Source organism: Artemia sp. Qi Xiang Cuo, chromosome 1 (genome assembly GCF_049724085.1).
Source record: "Artemia sp. Qi Xiang Cuo chromosome 1, ASM4972408v1, whole genome shotgun sequence".
In the NCBI taxonomy this organism is placed as follows: domain Eukaryota; kingdom Metazoa; phylum Arthropoda; class Branchiopoda; order Anostraca; family Artemiidae; genus Artemia; species Artemia sp. Qi Xiang Cuo.
Genome location: NC_142794.1, coordinates 36,318,649 through 36,338,044, shown reverse-complemented (window position 1 = coordinate 36,338,044; position 19,396 = coordinate 36,318,649). Strand labels below are relative to the sequence as shown.

At 36.8% G+C, this 19,396-nt stretch overlaps 2 protein-coding genes across 2 annotated transcripts in view; one reads left to right on the top strand and one right to left on the bottom strand.

The window, feature by feature from the left end:
- Positions 1-19,396, top strand: part of LOC148956247 (general transcription and DNA repair factor IIH helicase subunit XPD-like) — a 68,283-nt gene that overhangs the window by 16,846 nt on the left and 32,041 nt on the right. Inside the window, exon 2 of the mRNA XM_089090033.1 lies at positions 8,855-9,023. Coding sequence (XP_088946159.1) covers positions 8,877-9,023 — 147 coding nt within the window. The 5' untranslated portion in view covers positions 8,855-8,876. The remainder of the gene's footprint in view (positions 1-8,854; positions 9,024-19,396) is intronic.
- Positions 1,240-2,037, bottom strand: LOC148956249 (uncharacterized). The gene has a single exon (XM_089090045.1). The coding sequence runs from the start codon at positions 2,035-2,037 to the stop codon at positions 1,240-1,242; it is 798 nt and encodes a 265-aa protein (XP_088946171.1).

The window sequence follows — 19,396 nt, the reverse complement described above, 5'->3', positions numbered from 1 at the left end:
GACAGAGAGCATTAATGAAGTTTTGTCTTTGTTTGAGACTGCCAATCAGCTCATCCAGATGGGGTTTCCATGTCAGTTTTTGGTCAAATACAACTCCCAGAAAGCGTGCATGTTCTGCAACCACAATCCCATGTCTATTCGGTTTCACCAGTGGTTTGAAAGCATTCCGGTTATGTATTTTGTGGAAAAACACACTGACTGACATATTGCTTGAGAATAGCATATTATTACTTTTTGCCCAAATTGATAGCATATCTACAGCTTTTTGAGAGGCTGACTGTAAGCATACAGGGTCTCTCCCCACAACTGCAACAGCAATGTCTTCAGCATACAGAACGAGCTCTGCTCCAAGAACATTTTCCAGGCTTATATCATGACAATAAACTGAGAAGAGAAGTGGACTTAGAACAGCCCCTTGAGGGAGTCCAATGTCAAAGGCTTTCCTCTTCAACACATCTTTTATGTGATCAAGTTCAGCCTTCAGCTCAAAATCAGAGGAACACACTACAAACGCTCTATCAACCAGCGAATAGACTACAGAATTTTTAATTATTGGGTGGTTATAAGAGTCATATCTCAGATATCTATCACTATGAGTTGGCTTTCTGTATACACTCAAGTCAAACCTAGTTTCCCGTTTGGTAATGAGAACATCTAAGAAGGGTAAACTGTGGTTATTTTCAAGTTCAATGGTGAACTTTATATTTGGATCCTGCTGGTTAAAAGCATTGAGAAAGGATCTTAGTTTGTCTTCTGTCCCATTCCAAATTATTAAGCAATCATCTACATATCTCATGTAGAGTTGGAGATCCTTGAAGTCCTGCTTGAAGATATTATTTTCGATATATTGTTGAAACACCTCACTAAGAACCGGTTCCAAGGCTAATCCCATTGGTATGCCCCACTTCTGTTTGTAGGTTTGATGCCTGAAAGTGAAGTAAGCATTGTTCAGACATAAAGACGTGAGAATAATGATGTCTGTGGTGTCTAGGCTGGTCAGTTCTTTCCAGGAATCATCATTTTCCAAAGCTGATTGTAAAGCTGGTATAAATCAGGGCAAGGGTATGCTAGTAAACAGAGATACAACATCGAAACTGCACATTGTGGTATTCTCCAAGATGTTGATGCTTTTCAGCCTTTCAACTGCTTCTTTGGTATTTCTTGTTGTGTGTTTGCTGATGAGAGTTATGGATCTTAAAATATCATCCGCATACCTTTCCAACTTTTGTGTAGCTGAACCTATTGTTGACACAATTGGTCTAAGGGGAATATCTGGTTTGTGAATTTTGGGTGCACCATAAAATCTAGGAATGACCGGTCTGAGAGGAATGAGTTTCCGATAAAGTTGATCATTAATCCTATTTGTGAGACTAAGATTATCCAAAGATTTTTTTCATTATCATAAGCAACCTTTACAGCATTGACATTAACTTTTTCATGTACTTTGTTGCTATTCAGGAGGTTTAATGATTTGCCTACATACTCAGTCTCATTGAGGATTACTATTGTATTGCCTTTATCAGCTTTGGTAATTATGATGTTGGTATCTTTCTTGAGATCTGTGTGGACCTTCATTTCATCTCTTGTTAGATTCTCCTCAATATGTTTCTTTTTGGACAAAGCTTCTCTAAGGGTATTAGAAACCAAGCTTCTAATATCTTGTGGATCAACATTGATTGTTTTCTTGTTTAGAATTAAAGCTGACTCTACATTGGAGATGATTTCTTCTGCTGGTATATGTTTGGGGGGATAGAAAATTTCCATCCTTTTGAAAGAATGTCTTAATTTCTTTTGGTCAAATGTTTGTTGACTAAAATTGATGACTGCTGGACCTGGTGACACTCTAGAATTATGTGCAACTCTAGTAGCAAACTTCTCAAATTTAAGTTTTTCTAGCTTGTCTACATGTACTTTCCTGGTTATTGAAAAAACAAACTTAAAATCTTTGTCATGGATCTTGCCAACCTTAGTGAAATCTTCTGGGGTAAGAGTATTGCTCAGTTGTTGTCTAATTTTATTGATCTGTTGAGAAACCATGTTTTTACTCTGTTGAAGGGCATTTAGTTCATGATTAATAAAGATTAGACAAGCTTTGTGTTGAGCAGATTTTTAGTTCTTACTAGATATTTTCACTCTGGGTCTCATAGAGTGTGGAATTAAATCAAATCTTGTTTCTTACGTTGTTGTAAGAATTTTTGGTGATTAATGATTCTAGCTTTCTTCCTAAATAGGAGGGATAGATCTTTGACTTGTTTGGCCACATACCCTCCATAGGTCTTACTAATATATTCTCTGAGGCCAACCCGACTCTTATACATGATTCCATTGATGCCTGGCCCATCAAAAGCTGCACAGTTAACTTTACAGTGGCAGTGAATCAGTTTGAGAAGGCGGTATATGAGTCACATTGCGTGTATGGCCGTTTAAAAAAGCTTTTCAGTCCCTGTCTTCAGGTACAATAGCTGTAACTGAGTGCAACCATGTCATCATTTGAAAATAAACATATAGATACGGATATTTTTTAGCAGCATGTATATATAGTAAGTGTTTAGGGTGGTCAAAACTGGCCATACTGGATACTTTTTATGTGAACAGACAGTGTCAGAGTTCAGGTAAGTTTTGTTGGAATTACCTCTCCACAAGCGTAGAAGAGCCTTGTCGCCTGCTGCAATCAGTCCTTTATTCCTTCTTTGCTTAAGCGTAGCAAAATATGTGAATAATTTATAAATAATAGTGTAACAGTTGTGGCGTTCAGTGCTGAAGCTGTGCCAACACGGTTTAGTCGTGAAGTATTATTGCATTCCTGAAAAGGTGTGGACGAATAACAATGATTTTGTAAGCTTTAAAGTCCATAAGCAAAACTGAAAATTCGGTATCAATCAGGTTTCCCTCTTCTTCTGAAGCAATTGCAGTTTTGCTATTAAAATGTCTCCATAACTTTTGGCTTTAGTACTTAACATCAACTTTCCATAAGTATCCATAACGTTTATGACATTCTACTTATTGTCTCAATTGGAGAGAAAGCTTCAAGGAAGCCTCGCGGTAGAACTTAAACTGATGATAGGGCTGTGTTTTCCTTTTGTTCGCTCCCAATTGACTTGATCTTTTAAAGTTGACCTACTTGCAAAGCCGTCAAAAATGGCATCAGCTAATACAAATTTTTTTCTGTAAAAAAATTAGTCAAGAAGAAGCCACCTCTCTATAAGTGGATAAAGTACGTTATCCAGCGGAATGGAGTAGCTGAACACTATCTATTACATAGTAGATTTTTTTTTTTTTTGGCATCAATTGAACCCCAGGTTTGGGCTGCTATCATATATGAGCTGTAAATGCAGCTTTATCTGCCAGTTGTATGGCTTCATAAGACTAGAATAAGGCACCTGGATGGGCTGTTAGCTTGCATTCGTGCGAATCCCCCCTTCCGGTAAATACCCCCATGAGAAAAATTTTCCAAGGGGTATTTTCCGCGGAAGGGGGATATTTTCCACGGGGGGGTGTTTTCCAGGGGCGCGTGTAAAAGCCGGCCATCAACTGAGAGAAGTGTTGAGTGCTAGATACCACCTGTCGTACTACCGGTTATATCTACCAGATCTGCAGGTAACGTCGAAGTTAAACGGTTTAAATCGCTAAGAATGTAAATTGGGGTTTTGAGTTGGATATTCATAGTGTTGTGGAAAAAATAATGAATAAAATATGCTATATATAGCCTATTGAGTGAGTTTCATCTTTTTGTTTGGGAGTCTAGACTTACACTCTTATTAACCGGCTTGTTGTTTTGTTTTGTTCTTGTTTCGTTAAGTACATAAATATTTTCTTGGATGCTGTTACATGTTGCATTCATTTGGGGTTGTTGTTCGTTTTTACTCCTCCTTTATCCTTCTTTTGTCCCTACCTAAATTTTGGATAATGATTTATTTGATTAATAGGTTGAGGGAGCTCGAAGGGAGCCCACTGGCTATGAATGGGTTTGTTTGATAGTGTCCTCCGTCGAGGTAATGATGTAGGTGAGAATATTGGATGTGTGGATTCCTGGTATTCTATTTTGTGTGATGAATGACTAGAAGAATATGATGAAGTCTACAATAGATATTTTTTATTGCAATAAAAGCCACTTTGGGCCATGGCAAAAAAGGAAAATCACACAAAATAATAGCACATGATTATAACACTCATAGCAAAGTATGGTGGCCTACATAACAATAACAACGCAAAATTACAAAACATTACAAAAACATAATAAAGCACACGATACCATTAAACTAACATAAATAGATAGATGTATGTTACATCTATCAAGGGTCATATGTTACATATATCAAGGGCAATATGTAGGCCCCTGCCAAGGGATAAATACATCATATATTTTCTTTTAAAAGCTATGGCTTAAGATTGAGCTATGTACCCTAAAACTAACGGAATATGGGCTTAAAGACCGCAACTTTACACTGCCAGAAATAGGATGTTGTAATTTGTATATGCAAAATAGGATGCAATGCCGACGTGGTGAATTAGCAGTTTACGTGAAAATTGAATTTATTGTACATATTAGGTCGAATTTGGTAGTTAATTTTGAAAGAAAATTTGAATCTATTGTTTTTTATGTAAGTAATTTAATTAATAAGTTTATGCTTGTTGTAATCTATAGACCTCCGTCTGGTGCTTATGAAGTATTTTTGGAATTCAAAGAAACTTTTTTGGGGGACCGGTAACCTATTCAAGAACGTCTTGTTTTATTTGTAGAGAGTTTACTATTGATTTAAATATAGTTTTTAGAAATTATCAGGTAAAATATTTTGTTAGATAACTAAAAGGACAATGGTAAAGTTTGTTTTTATTCTGCAATTGCTGTATGTACACTGGTAACAGAAAATTCGGAGTCTATAACTGATAGTATCTTTGTAAATTCTAATAATATGAGCCCTACAGCAATTATTATCAGTGTAAATTGTCATTTCGGTATTGCAACATATATCCCTGGAACTATTTGTCCCAAGTCCAATAAAAAAAAAGTGTAGCTAAAATATATTTTGTAGATGGGAATTTGCTCTTGGAGTCTATGCGGAAACTTAACAAAGCAGATTTTATGTTTCTGCATGATATTACAGACATTATTGTTAAATTTGGTAAATGGTTCGAAAATTTTTAATTGCTATTTTAAGAGTGCTTGGAGTTTAAAGATGCAAAGCAAAGATAAAAGTTGCCAATAACACCTTAGATACAAAAATATTGGTAGCATCAATAGAAAAAAAGGGAAGAGATGTACATAAAAGGTGTGCAACTACAGGCTCAACATCTGATAGAACATGATAAAGAACTTATTGGAAAAATAAATTGTCTTTTATGAAAAATAAAAATTGATTACCATACAAAGACTATGAAGGAAGCCTAATAAGCCTTGGGAGTCAGTCAGGAATGTTTTGTGTACCCACTTTCCAAAAGTAGGTATTAAATTTTCGACATATACGGATTTCAAAAGAGGTGATGGCACCCACCAGAATTTTCTTTCTGGTTTAAAAGAGATTTCGTTCCATATGTTTTGGGATTGGGTGAGTTTCGATGTGTGTCAGAGACTGGGATGAGTTGTGGGTTAGGAGTGTGGGATTCATTAAAGTTCCCTGTAAAGATACTAATAGTCAAGGACCCATGATAAAGAAAGATCGCTAGAAAATACGAGCTACCAGGCTTCAACAAACTAAAGAAGGTTTGAATATAGAATCTAGACCGAAAAAAAGCGTTGAAAACGAATAGCTGGTGGTGCTTTCAAAATTTCTTGCGCCATTGGCAAAAAGGGCGCATCTGCAGAAATAGGAAAAAACAAAGATTGGGTATATTTTTATTCTAGGGAGCTTTTTTTAGTATTTTGACTGGTAGAATATTTCTCCGTGAGTGCAATTTCAGATATAATTTTACTAATTAGGGATTTCAAGAGTCGAGGGTGGGTATTATCTCTCCACTCTACTTTACACATTTACCTTGCCTTAATTTATGCTTGCAAGCATTAAGAATTTACAAATTCTTATACTGATCGACATTAGCGTGAAAAAACTATAGTCTGTGCAATACTAAGTTTTTTTGCTATTTCCCTCCCCTCCCCTCACCCTAACTTATCCGATGTGACCCAGATCTTTCCACACTCGGACACCCTCTGTGCTGTACTTATGCACCTAGTGGAAATTTTACGGGAGTGCCACCTAGCAATGCGATCTCATTGCGCGCACATCAATGTCAAAACTTTGTTGATAATCGAAGACTATATTCAATGTGGAAAGGTGACCAGGCTCGTTTAACCTTTTGCCACCGGATCATACTGTCGAATCCACCATATATCTTGATTCGAAAATAAATTCTGGTCTGGTTGGTGTTACAACAAGCCAACTAGCAGTCGCAAAGTGGATTAATACCCTACCTTTTGTTGCCTCAGTTTTGTCTGCTTTGTATGACCTTATCAATATGAATGAAACTTCAGAGTTTGATTCTCTGCATCACGAAGATAGCTCAAAATTTATTGAAAAGCAGATGTTGCTCGGAAAAATGGCTGTGTCTATATTCCACTGCAGTACAGACCCCTTTACTACAACTGAATAAATCGCTATGAATGTGATAACCAATGAGCATGCCATTCCATCGATTGCGAGCTCCTTTTTTGCAGCTGAGGAACGGGGACTTGAAGCCAAGTATGTCAAAGGGGATGAAAAAGCCTTTAAAAGTTAAAGTAACCCCAATGGATGTTCGCTTAAGAAAATAGGGATCAAAAAGGAATGTCCTTGGATCAAGTATAGTTTTTTCAGAGCTTATGACAGTAAAGAGAATACTGTGTGGGATGCATTCCAACACTAACAGTGGACTGAAACAGCTTAAGAAGATTCTGAGCTTTGAACTTGTTTCATATGCTCCTTCAATTTTTTAGCTCAGGGATTCTACGTAGGCACTTCGAAGTGGTGTTACGTCTGCCGTACTAGACTTTCTGAGAGAGGCCAGTGGCTTGAGTGAATGGCCTGAAAACCTAAACTTCGAAGAGGAACGTTGCTTGTATCGGCATGAAGCCTTTGTTATTAAATTCATGCCACTGGTTCTCCAAAAGTCACCAGCTGAACATGAAACCATCGAAATCTGTGCCGTGCGGTTGCTTAAAGCCGTTTTGAAAGGGATACTTGAAGCAGCAAGTGAAATTCATATCGTGGGTGACAGGTAGGACAGACTATTTGGTCACACTGATCCAGACGGTGGCAGTACATCTATGAAGGACTTCAGTGGGTGTCACCAGTTTCGCGGCTACTGCTCGACAGTCTACTCCTTTTCGACAAGCTCAAGAATTGGAAAATGGACAAAGATTGTTGCAAATACAAAGAGCAAAGCAAATTTCATTAAAGTAATCTATGAAACAGGGGAAGCTAATGGAATTGACTAAATAAGCAGCTTAAGTACTGCCGACACCTTGCGTGTATGACTGTCTAGAGGATTTGAAGACAAGATGACAGCTTTATGTTTAAGTCATGATTCAGTGTGCAATTCAGAAGCTGAGAGATGAAACCTTCAAGGAAGCCAGTATGTTCTCCTTCCAAGATATTGCAAGAAAGCTGATAATCAGCGCTGATGGAATGAATCCTAATTAGTTTTCTCTCAGTGATTTACGAGTAGACGTGTAACCTCGTAAGAAGGATCTGAAAGTGTTCTCTCCTATAGAGGGGGCGTTTGTGGATCATCGTAAGCGTTCTTACTATCAGCTCGCCATCTGGAATACCTCATTGATTGGAAGACCATATCTGCCAAGCCCTTTGAGTTATGGATGGCAATTTTCTGAACAAGACGTTTCTGTTGTTTCGAGCGCTTTCTCGCTTCCGTCGGGATATTTACAACTCCTTTTTTGTGAGTGTAGCAAAAAGTGCACCAAAAACTGCAAATGCCTTCTTCGATTTTGTGATGTTCTGTGTGCTTGTGCCAGAGAGTGTGATAATATGCCCGAAGAAACATAACATATGCATAATTTGTGGTCATTTTCTTTAGATTCTTTTTCTTTCTGTTTTTTTTTTTCATCAAAAGCTTTATTTCTGTAGCTTTTTTTTATTTTGGACGTACTTCTGATGAGGCTAGGATTCAATATATATGCGCTTCAATTTATTCCAAGTGGCTTCTGTTTTGACACCACCAGCGGAATGGAGTTGCGAAGTTTTTGTCACCTTCCTGTGCAGCCCCAATTGCCCTGTTTCACCATCTGTACCTTATTCCCCATTTGTACCCGATTGTACCTTATTCTGTTCTCATTCTTAGTTTAAATCTCTCATCTAGGTTGAAAAACAGAAAATATAGCTGATGACGATCAATTACGCAAATTTGGTGATATCTCCTTTGGCGCACAAAGTTTTCGTTGCAATCGCCTATATACGTTTTCAGCAACCAATTCTACCCCTGATAAATTCCTCGAACCTTCTTTAGTTCGTTGAAGCCTGTGATGTTAGAATTTCGTTGGCTGGGTCCCTGACTATAAGTTTGAATGGCTGATGGTTTGTTCTGTAGGGGGTGGTGAAGTTGGACTTTTTTCTAGGGAAGTATAATTCTTTTCTTTGTTTTTTTTTGTTGGGGGGGGGGGGGTCGTCCTTGATATACTAATTGTGTCGGGACTTATGGTCAATCTAATGTGGCAATGAATGTATATTTTTTTCGCTTTTTTTAGAATTATGTGGAGAGTCAACTGTTGTTATTTGTAACCCATATGTTAGTTAGAAAAAATAGTAATTTTTTCTGCAATTGTTGTCCTTTTTGCAATCAGATCTGGTTCTATTGTTTCTTATCAATGCGATCAAGTCAAATTTGTTTCTCTCCTTTTTTCATAACAAATTTTATGTCTTCTTTTTAGTTGTTTGGATTCATCACTTGCCATGCGCCCAATTATAGATCGGCTTCAGTCTATCGTTATTACTTCAAGAGCTCCAACGTTTTTGCGAAGCAAAATTTTTCGTTCATCCCCAACGAGAAGTGCACTTATATCTCATATTGATAAGGAGAGATGTTGTACCAAGATAATCGTAAGTTGAAAGACTAAGGAAGAAATAACACCATAAGCTAGGTTTGCGCAGATAGAATAACACAATACAAGCATCCCATCATAATTTATTTTTCAACCGTCGAACACAAAACCCAAATTTGACCCATAGGACAAATAATAAAAGGAAATGGGAAAAATGCATGATAATAATTACTGATCAAAAAACATGTAAAGCCTTGGGTGTTTCTGATAGCAAGAACCTAGGTAAGAACGAGCAATGTTGCTATTACAGTTACAAAATTTGTTCTCTATAACAACCCTCTTTTCTCTTCTGTTTTATCTCTCTTCTATCTTTCTACGCTACCATATTTGACTCTCAGTTGGTCATGTTCTAGCTGCCGCCTGGTAGTCATGACACTGTTTGCAATGTTTTGTCGACTCAATACAATGCAATATTTACCAAGTCTTGATTGAGGTTCGATGCCTAACCATGTGTCCTCCTTTATGTGATTTATGGACTAGTTACAATATCTTCGTTTTGTAGGCTAAAAGAACCTATAATTACCAGCCATTTTCGTTCCAATTGACATCTTTGGCCTCTATGCAAAGGATTTTAACCTTTTCAGTAACTTAGCAAGAACTAGAAAAGACCTTTCCAAGTTGTAATCACTAGTGCAGAAGCTCTTCTTTGGAGTAAATAAGAGATAAATACGTATCTACGCAAATGTCTCTTTGTATTCTTTCTGGAACTCCTTAGCCAATTCCATGTCCCGAAATCATGGGATGTAAAAGAGAGCAACCTCGCACTACTGGAGTTGATACAGAGAGCACTTGGAGGGAAGAAGGTGAATATGATCTTGATGTTGCTGCTAGTAACACTGATTCTACAAATGAATTAACGATTATAGTAGTTGCGGAAAGTCAAAATACTATTATCAGTTTGGTAATATAAAACGGAAAAAAAAAATATTTAGAAAATGGGAATAAAGAATTTTAAGATAAACTGGCAAATTTGGAGATATCCTAGGCAGCACAATCGCGCTACCTAAGTAAAGACCGATATTGGTACAATGTATTTTTTTCATACCAAGGCACTTCCTATCAAAGGAGTTGTCGTAGAAACTACGAAAGGGTTCATTCGATTGGAAATTGGAGTGGCTAGTGCCCTTTTTAATAGTCGAAAGTAATTGGAAGGCACCTAACACTCCTTCCACGCCCACCATTTCCCCAAACACATCCAATCAAAATATTGAAGTTCTCGAAATTCGGTCTTTGAGGATGACAACCCTCCCTCCCCCACAACCCTCAGGGTAAGGGTTGTTAGTTATGCCCTGTGGGCATATAAGATTTTTATAGAATATGATGTCGTAGAAACTTCAAAAATGGCTCATTCGATTGGAAATTGAAATGGCTAGTGCCCTTTTTAATCTTCGAAAGTGATTGGAAGGCAAATAACACCCCTTACACGCCCACCATTTCCCCAAACACATCCAATTAAAATTTTGAGATAACCATTTTGTTCTACGCAGTTTAAAGTCCAGGAAATTATACTTTTGAGCAGGACAGTCCCCCCACAGTTTTCAAGGCAAGGATTATATGTTATGCCCTGTGGGTTTATATGGTTTTTATTGAAATTTTTGTCGTAGAAACTTGAAAAAGGGCTTGTTCGATCGGAAATTCAAAGGGCTAGTGCCCTTTTTAGTAGTCGGAAGTGATTTGAGGGAAACTAACCCCCCTCTCACGCCCACTTTTTCCCCAAACACATCCAATCAAAATGTTTAAATAACCATTTTATTCAACATAGTTTAAAGTTTTGGAGATTAGGTTTTTAAGGGTGACAACCCCTCCCCTCCCCCCACATCCCTCAGGGCAAGGGTTGTAAATTATGGCTTAGGGGTATTTAAAGTTTTTATAGATAAGCGATGTTGTAGAAACTTCAAATAGGGTTCATTTAATTGGAAATTGAAAGGGCTAGTGCCCTTCTTAATAGTCGAAAGTGATTGAAGGGCAACTAACCCCCTTCTAACTTCAACCATTTTCCAAAACACATCCAGTTAAAGTTTTGAGATATCCGTTTTGTTCAATGTAGTTGAAAGTTCTGGAAATTTGGTTTCTTAGGATGATAACCCCCTCCGAGCCCTCAATGTAAGGGTTGTAAGTTATGCCCTGAGGGCATATAAAGTTTATATAGAAAGTTGTTGTAAAAGTTTTAAAAAGGGCTCATTTGATTGGAAATTGAAATTACCCTTTTTAATTGTTGAATGTGACTGGAGAGTAAGTAACCCCCTCTCAGGCCCACCATTTCCCCAAAAGTATACAATCAAAGTTTAGAGTTAGCGATATTGTTCAACATAGTGGAAAGTTCTGGAAATTATGTATTTAAGGATGACAAACCCCCCAGAGCCCACAGGGCAAAGGCTGTAAGTTAGGCCCTGGGGGCCTATAAGGTTTTTATAGATAGAGGTTCGTAAAACTTCAAAAGAGGCTCATTCAATTGGAAATTGAGAGGGTTAGTGCCCTTTTTAATCTTCGAAAGCGATTGGAGAGGTAACTAACCCGCCTCTCACGCCCACTATTCCTCCAAATACATCCAATCAAAATTTTCAGATAGTCATTTTGTTCATCGTAGTAGAAAGCTCTGGAAATTAAGGCTTTGTTAGTGACAACCCCCTCCCCCCAGCAATCAGTGCAAGGGTTGTAAGTTATGCACTAGGGGCATATAAGGTTCATTGAAAGTGTTGTCGTAGAAACTTCAATTTGGCTCATTTGATTGGAAATTGAAAGGGCTAGTGCCATTTCTAATAAATGAAAGTAATTGGAGGGCGACTAACGTGCTCTCAAACCCACCATTTTCCAAACACATCCAATCAAAATTTTGAGATAGCCATTTTGTTTAACGTAGTTGAAAGTTCTGGAAATTAGGTCTTAGGATGACAACCACCATAGCAGCCCTTAGGGTAAGGGTTGTAATTCATGCCCTGGCATATAAGGTCTTTATAGAAAGCGTTGTCGTAGAAATTCAAAAAAGCCTCATTCGATTGAAAATCGAAAGGCCTAGTGCCCTTTTTAATAATCGAAAGTGATTGGAAGGCTTGATATGTTTAAAGTAAAGAACGATTTGGGTATAATGTATGATTTTTGTTGCTGTTGTTGTTGTTTAGACCAGGGCGCTTCGTATCAAAGGAGTTTTCGTGGGAACTTTGAAAAGGGCTTATTCGATGGAAAACAGAAAGGGCTGATGCCCTTTTAATTAGTCGAAGGTTATTGGAGGGCAACTAATCCTCCTACCACGCCCCCCCTCCCATTTTCCCATTATAATTAAAAACTAAATAATGCCTTAAGATTAAATCAAAATGCACTGTGTTAATGCTAATTCCCAATAAGGCATCTCAGCAGTATCCCAAGAAGGAATGAGGGTATATGTTCAAACTTTCGGGGCTACTTCTGCTTTTAAAGTTTAACCAAATCAAACTAACGTAAGTGTATCCAAGCTATCAAAGAAAGTAAACAGATTTTTTTAATGGTATCAATTTTTCCATTTCAGATCAACTAGAGAAGGTATGAACTAAATTCAACACTATTATTTATGTCCAAATTTTAAAAGGGTATATGTTGTTGAAAATTGCTGAAAATTTTTCTCCACCATGCAAATAGCAGGCCAAACTATAAAGTCTTAAAAAATACGAAAAGATTTAATGTATTATTTTTTTTTCTCTGAAAAGGCTATGTCAATAAAAAACAAACAGAAATTAATTAAAAAAGCTTTTTCACAGAACAAGTTTTTAAAGGAAAGTAAAGAACTCCATTAAACGAAAAATGAGCAAAAATAAAGTAAAATAATCTGCCAAACAATCAGCCTTGATAAATAAATGAAACCCGAAACGAACAGAAATTACAATAAATAACCGAGTCAAACTCAAAACGAGCAGAAATTAACATAAGTTGTGCTCAAAACCCCTATGCCTTCCCAAAGCCAGGACATAATTTGCACTTTACTGAAAAAAATACAAATGAATGTGCATTGTCAGTTTAATATACATATACTGATATTTAGTAATCAAAATGTTAATATTATTTGATTTGTTAAACTTATAAAAGTAAAAACATTTATATATTTTTTCATTGCCAGCCAATGAGAGGCTACTTTAGGGGTCATGGAACTGAAATTCTATACTTGGGACCTGGAAGAGAAGAGGGTAAGGGAAGGCACAACTTGTGTACAGTTCAGGTTTGGGAACCAGCAGTAACAAGTGGTAGAGGAACACTACTGGGAGAGTTTGAGCAACCTTCACCTTTCCATAATATACGGTGAGCTGAGAGAGTTTAACGACAACCTCCACATCAATTGCCGTTGGAGAGTTTTTGTAACCTCCACTAACCAGCTGTAGATGGCGAGCTTGGAGAGTGCAGCACCCACCTCCAAATCGACTGTGCCAGCCGGTGCAAGTTGACTATAACTCCGATTCTCTACGGCTTCAAGAAAACTGTTCACGAGTGTACATTAGTATTGTATTTTGTTTATTTGTTTATTAAAGTAGTTTTAGCAACATCTTCAGTAGATACGAACTCTGCCTGCCACGCTACCCAAGGTCTTCTCCTCGTGGAGGATTGATCCTCCCCCACTGGGGACCAATAAGACGGTATATCCTTAAGCGGCTTTCACATGCGAGTCCAGCTAGAATCCCTTGTCTAGACACGTGTCAAGCCATACTTCAATGTCTAGGCAACGACCGTTCATAAGTAAAATTCGTTGCTTAGCTGAAACTTTAAATTTAGTTTAGAATAAATTATAGTTGTCATTTCTAGCCAGTTAAGAGACCTTATGCGGGCAAAACTTTCAAAATTGTAATCCCTATTTTTACTGTCACAAGATAATCGATTAGATAATCCAAACAATTTACTTAGTGTGCTTCACTATTACGTCTGGTGTTACATATTTGAAACAAAATGAAAAAAAAAATTAATGAGAAAACAAAAATAAATTTCAGCTTTTAAAATGTAAATACAGATGATGAAAATAGTGGAACTTGACACATTCTGATTGGCTGTGACCGAAAATCTAAGACACTGAGTTCTAGAATCTAGAAATCTAAGTCTAGCCAAGTGCCTTGTCTAGCGTGTCTATTTAAGCACCGAATTTTACTTGTGAACGGTCGTTGCCTAGACATTGAAATCTGTCTTGACATGGGATTCTAGCTAGACACGCATGGTACGCTGCTTTAGAGAACTACCACACACTTCACAAATGCTGGACATATGTAACAAATTTACAATTAAAATATATTAATACGACAAAATAAAAAATCACAAAGAAGAGAGAAACAAGGGCAATAATAGTCAATGAAAAACAGAAGAAATAATTATGCAAACATATCGGTTAAGACTTCTGCTAAAATGTCCTCATTGCACATAATAATAATAATAATAATGAAAAATGCAGATAAAAGTACAAAGGACAATAGAATCTAAACCTCAAAATTAACACTGAAACTAAAATAAGGACTCTTTCGAATAGGGGCCATTGAGAACCTGGGAAACACAAATTTTCAAAAATTTAACAGAAGTCCCAGAAATCATTATTACCAGGGTTGATACCTAGGAAAGATTCTGCTGCTGGTTCTGATATTGCTTCAATTAGGACAATAAAAACATTTTAAGAAGTGATTGCACCAACTTTTGCTTCATTAATTAACCAGTGTCTAAAAGAGGGAGTGCTTCCGAGTTGTTTTAAATCATCAAAAGTTATAACACATAAAGGAAGGAATACTGGGGATGTTGAAAATTATAGACCAATTTTTATTTTGTACTGTACAATTTTTATTATTGTGTACTGTACCGATATAATTTGTACTTCACTGAAAAAAATGTGCATTATCAGTTTAATACACATATGCTGATATTTATTCTTTAAAATCGAAATTAATTTTTAATTTCTTAAAGATATAAAAGTGAAAACATTTAAAAGAATTTTTTTTTGTAAAGTACAAATTATATTCTGGCTGTTAAGAAACCTTGGGGCTCAGAACCCTACTCATGCTAGTTTCTGCTCGTTTTGAGTTTGATTCTGTTATTTACTTTAATTTCTGTTTGTTTTGGGTTTCATTTATGAGCCGTTTTTGAAGCTTTTACGGCACTTTTTATAAAAAAAAACCTTATATGCCCCCAGGCATAACTTACAACCCTTACTCTGAGAACTGTGTTGGGGTTGTCATCATCAAAGACCTAATTTCTTGAACTTTCCACCACGTTTAAAAAAAATAGTTATTTCAAAATTTTGATTAGATGTGGTTGGAAGAAAGTTGGCCGTGAGAGGGCGGGGGTAGTTGCCCTCCAATCGCTTTCTTCTATTAAGAAGGAAACAAGCCCTTTCAATTTCCAATCGAATGAGCTCTTTTTGAACTTTCTATGACAATGCTGTCTATAAGAAACCTCATATGCCCCCAAGGCATGAATTACAACCCTTACACTTGGGGATATGGGGGGAGGTTGTCGTCCGCAATGACATGATTTTCAAAACTTTAAACAACGTTGAACAAAATGCCTATCCAAAAATATTTAATGGATATGTTAGGGGAAATTGTGGGCGTGAGAGGGGGGTTGATTGCTCTCAAGTTATTTTTTACTATTAAAAAGGGCACTAGTCCTTTCAATTTCAAATTGAATGAGCCCTTTTTGGAGTTTCTACAATAACGCTTTCTATAAAAACCGTATACGCCCTAGGGCATAAATTACAACCCTTGCCCTGAGGGGTGTGAGGGGTTTATTATCCTCAAAGACATAACTTCCAGAACTTTCAACTACGATGAACAAAATAGCTGTCTCAATATTTTGATTGAATGTGTTTGGGGAAATAATGGGCGCAAGAGGGGCGTTAGTTGCTTTCCAATCACTTTCGATTATTAAAAACGGCACTAGCCCTTTTAATTTCCAAAGAAAAGAGCCATTTTTAAGTTTCTACAACAGCGTTTTCTAAAAAAAAACAAACTTATATGCCCCCAGGGCATAATTTACAACCCTTGCCCTGAGGGCTCTGAGGGGGTTATCATCCTCAAAGACCTAATTTCCAGGACTTTCAACTACGTTGAAGAAAATGTATACCTGAAAATTTTTATTGGATGTCTTGGGGAAATGGTTGGCGTGAGAGGGGGTTTGCTCCCCCCCTCCCAATTACTTTGAACTATGAAAAAGGGCATTAGCCCTTTTAATTTCAAAACGAATGAGCATTTTTAGAAGTTTCTACGACAACGCTTTCTATAAAAACCTTGTATGCTCTCAGGGCATAACTTACCACCATTGCCCTGAGGGTTGTTGGGAGTTTGTCATCCTTAAAAACATAATTTCCAGAAATTTCAACTAGTTTGAACAAAATGGCTATCTCAAATTTTTGATTGCATGTGTTTGGGGAAATGGTAGGCGTAAGAGGGGGTTTACTTATTCTCCAATCACTTTCGACTATTAAAAAGGGCACTAGCTCTTTCAATTTCCAATCAAATGAGTTTTTTTTCAAGTTTCTATGGCAACGCTTTCTATAAAAAATCTTATACGTCCCCAGGGCATACCTTACAGGGCTCTGAGGGGGTTATTATCCTCAAAGACCCAATTTCCAAACTTTCAACTACGTTGAACAAAATTTCTATCTAAAAATTTTGATTGGATGCGTATGGGGGGAATCTTGGGCTTGAGAGGGGGGTTAGTTGCCCTCCAATCACTTTTGACTATTAAAAAGGACACTAGCCCTTTGAATTTCCAATCGAATGAGCCCTTTTTTGAAGTTTCTACGACAACGCTTTCAATAAAAACCTTATAGACCCCCAGGGCGTAACTTGCAATCATTTCCTTGAGGGCTGTGGGGAGATTGTCCTCCTCAGAGACATAATTACCAGAACTTTCAACTGCGTTGAAAATAACAGCCATCTCAAAATTTTCATTGGATGTGTTCGGGGAAATGGCGGGCTTGGAAGAGGGGTTAGTTGCCCTCTAATCGGTTTCGACTATTAAAAAGGGCACTAGCCCTTCCAAATTTCAATCGAATGAGCCCTTTTCGAAGTTTCTACGACAACTCCTTCAATACGAAGTACCCTTGTCTAAAGGAAACAAAAAAAAAATATTGCATTTGCCAACATTGTTATTCACTTAGGCAGCACTATTGCGATGCCTATGATATAATGTTTGTTGGAAGGCCCAAAAAACGAAAATTTGCAGTTGCAGTCACTATAAATGATGATTCTTTGGAACCAATACCTGAAGTATCAAACGTGATAAGATGTGAAAATCGACAACCTAGACTATCAATTATGACTAATCCAATTGGGGAAGATTAGTCGAAAGAATAATAGGCTGATAAATAGGAATCTAAATAGGCTTAAATAATCAAAATCCAAAAACATGTCACAAATGAAAATGAAGAACATAGATACGGATGGTTAGAAGATATACGAAAACGACAATTAGAGAATTTCAAAAACGAAATCAAGAGCAAAGACACACGCGGTCAGAAGACATGCGACACCAAGCAAGTGAGCGATTAAAAAAAAAATGATGAGCAAAGACACACACAGTTAGAAAAAAGCTGCTGCGTGTCAAAAATGAAAATTAAAAGCAAAGACACATGCAGTTAGAACACATGTAACACCAAACATGTGAGCGAGTCAATGAAAATCAACCTGGACAGTGATAATCAAAACGTTTCAAAATGTGTAATGATAGCGATCATGATTGGGTTTGAGATTTTGACATGTATAAGCTTATCAATGCCTACCATACCTTTGCTTTAAAAAAAAAAGGTTCGGCGATATGTGTTTCATATTGATGAAAGACACGCCGAGGTAAAACGAACCAAACAAATCTACTATACCTTTGTTTAAAAAAACAAAGGTTCAGCGATATGTATTTCATAATGACGAAAGACAGGCCGAAGTAAAACGAAGCAAACAAATTGAAAATGATAGCAATGATTATTAGGTTTTGGATTTTGCAATAGAAAAGGTCCAGTAACGGATCCAAGGGTGGTGAGGGGGGCGCCCCCCCCCCCGAACGTTGTCTAAAGTAGTTTAATTTACCTAATTAACGCAAATTTGTGTTAATTGAACTTGCTCCTAGCGCAAGTTTATCAGATCAGCCTATTTTGCCCCCCCCCCTAAAAAAAGATCATGGATTCGCCCCTGATAAGGTAATTAATACCTACCATACCTTCGAAAATCAAAAACCTGAACTAGATAAATCATTGGAAGAAAAGGCAGTTTTTCCCACCACCTGAACCATTAAAAGAAACAAAGGTTCAGCGATATATCTTTCATAATGACAAAAGACAAGTCGAGGCAAAAGAAAAAGTTTTTGTCCCACCATCTGAACAATTAAAAGAAACAAATGTTCAGCGAAATATCTTTCATAATAGCAAAAGACTAGCCAAGGCAAAAGAAGAAGTTTTTGTCGCACCACCTGAACAATTAAAAGAAATAAAGGTTCAGCGATATGTCTTTCGTTATGACAAAAGATAAGCCCAGGTGAAATATATATATATATATATATATATATATATATATATATATATATATATATATATATATATATATATATATATATAATATATATATATATATATATATATATATATGACGGTGTCTCACAGAGAGAGACACCTCTGTGTATATCTGCGTATGTTTGTGTATATGTAGGTGTGTATGTGTATCTATGCTTTGTGTGTTTTTAAGCGTCTGTGTGTGTTTTCATGTACATGCCAGTGTATCTGTCTTTGTGTGTGTTTATATGTATGATGTGCATGTATGTGTCTCTTTTGTTTGTTTGTTTTTTTGTCTGTGTTTATTTGTTTGTGTTTATGTGTCTGTGTTTCTATGTCTGTGAGTTTGGGTCCATTGTTTGGTGTGTCTTTGTGTAATCTCGTACTACAAAGGTTAAGGTCAAAGCAACTGCGTCACCACAGTACAAAGGTAAACCAAGTGTTACTACAGAGCAATTTGAGTTTTGATCCTGTTTCTCCAGAGGAGAGTCCCATAGTTGCTATACTTGGAAGCCTCTAAGCAACATTTCGATAGATAAATATTTAATAGGGGATAAGTTAAAATTTCACTTTACTAATTGAAAGCTCTTAGTTATATTTTCTTTTCAGATTGCTTTTAAAAACAAATGTAAATGCTCACAAGGTTTTGAATAACGATCAGTAAATTAAACGCATGACATTATGAACACATGTTATTTTTAGAGTCTAAGTTACTACAAGGGAAGCACTTGTCAAGCTTTAATGTAGAGGGAGGGGGCTAGAAAGATGCACTAGTATCTTTATATAGAATACTTTTGGCTCAACATAAATTTTTATTTTGTTTTGAAAAGAAAACCTGGTTGCTTGTTGTTTTTTGTAGTATTTGTAAAAACCTAGTTATAGAATATGCTTAGAAC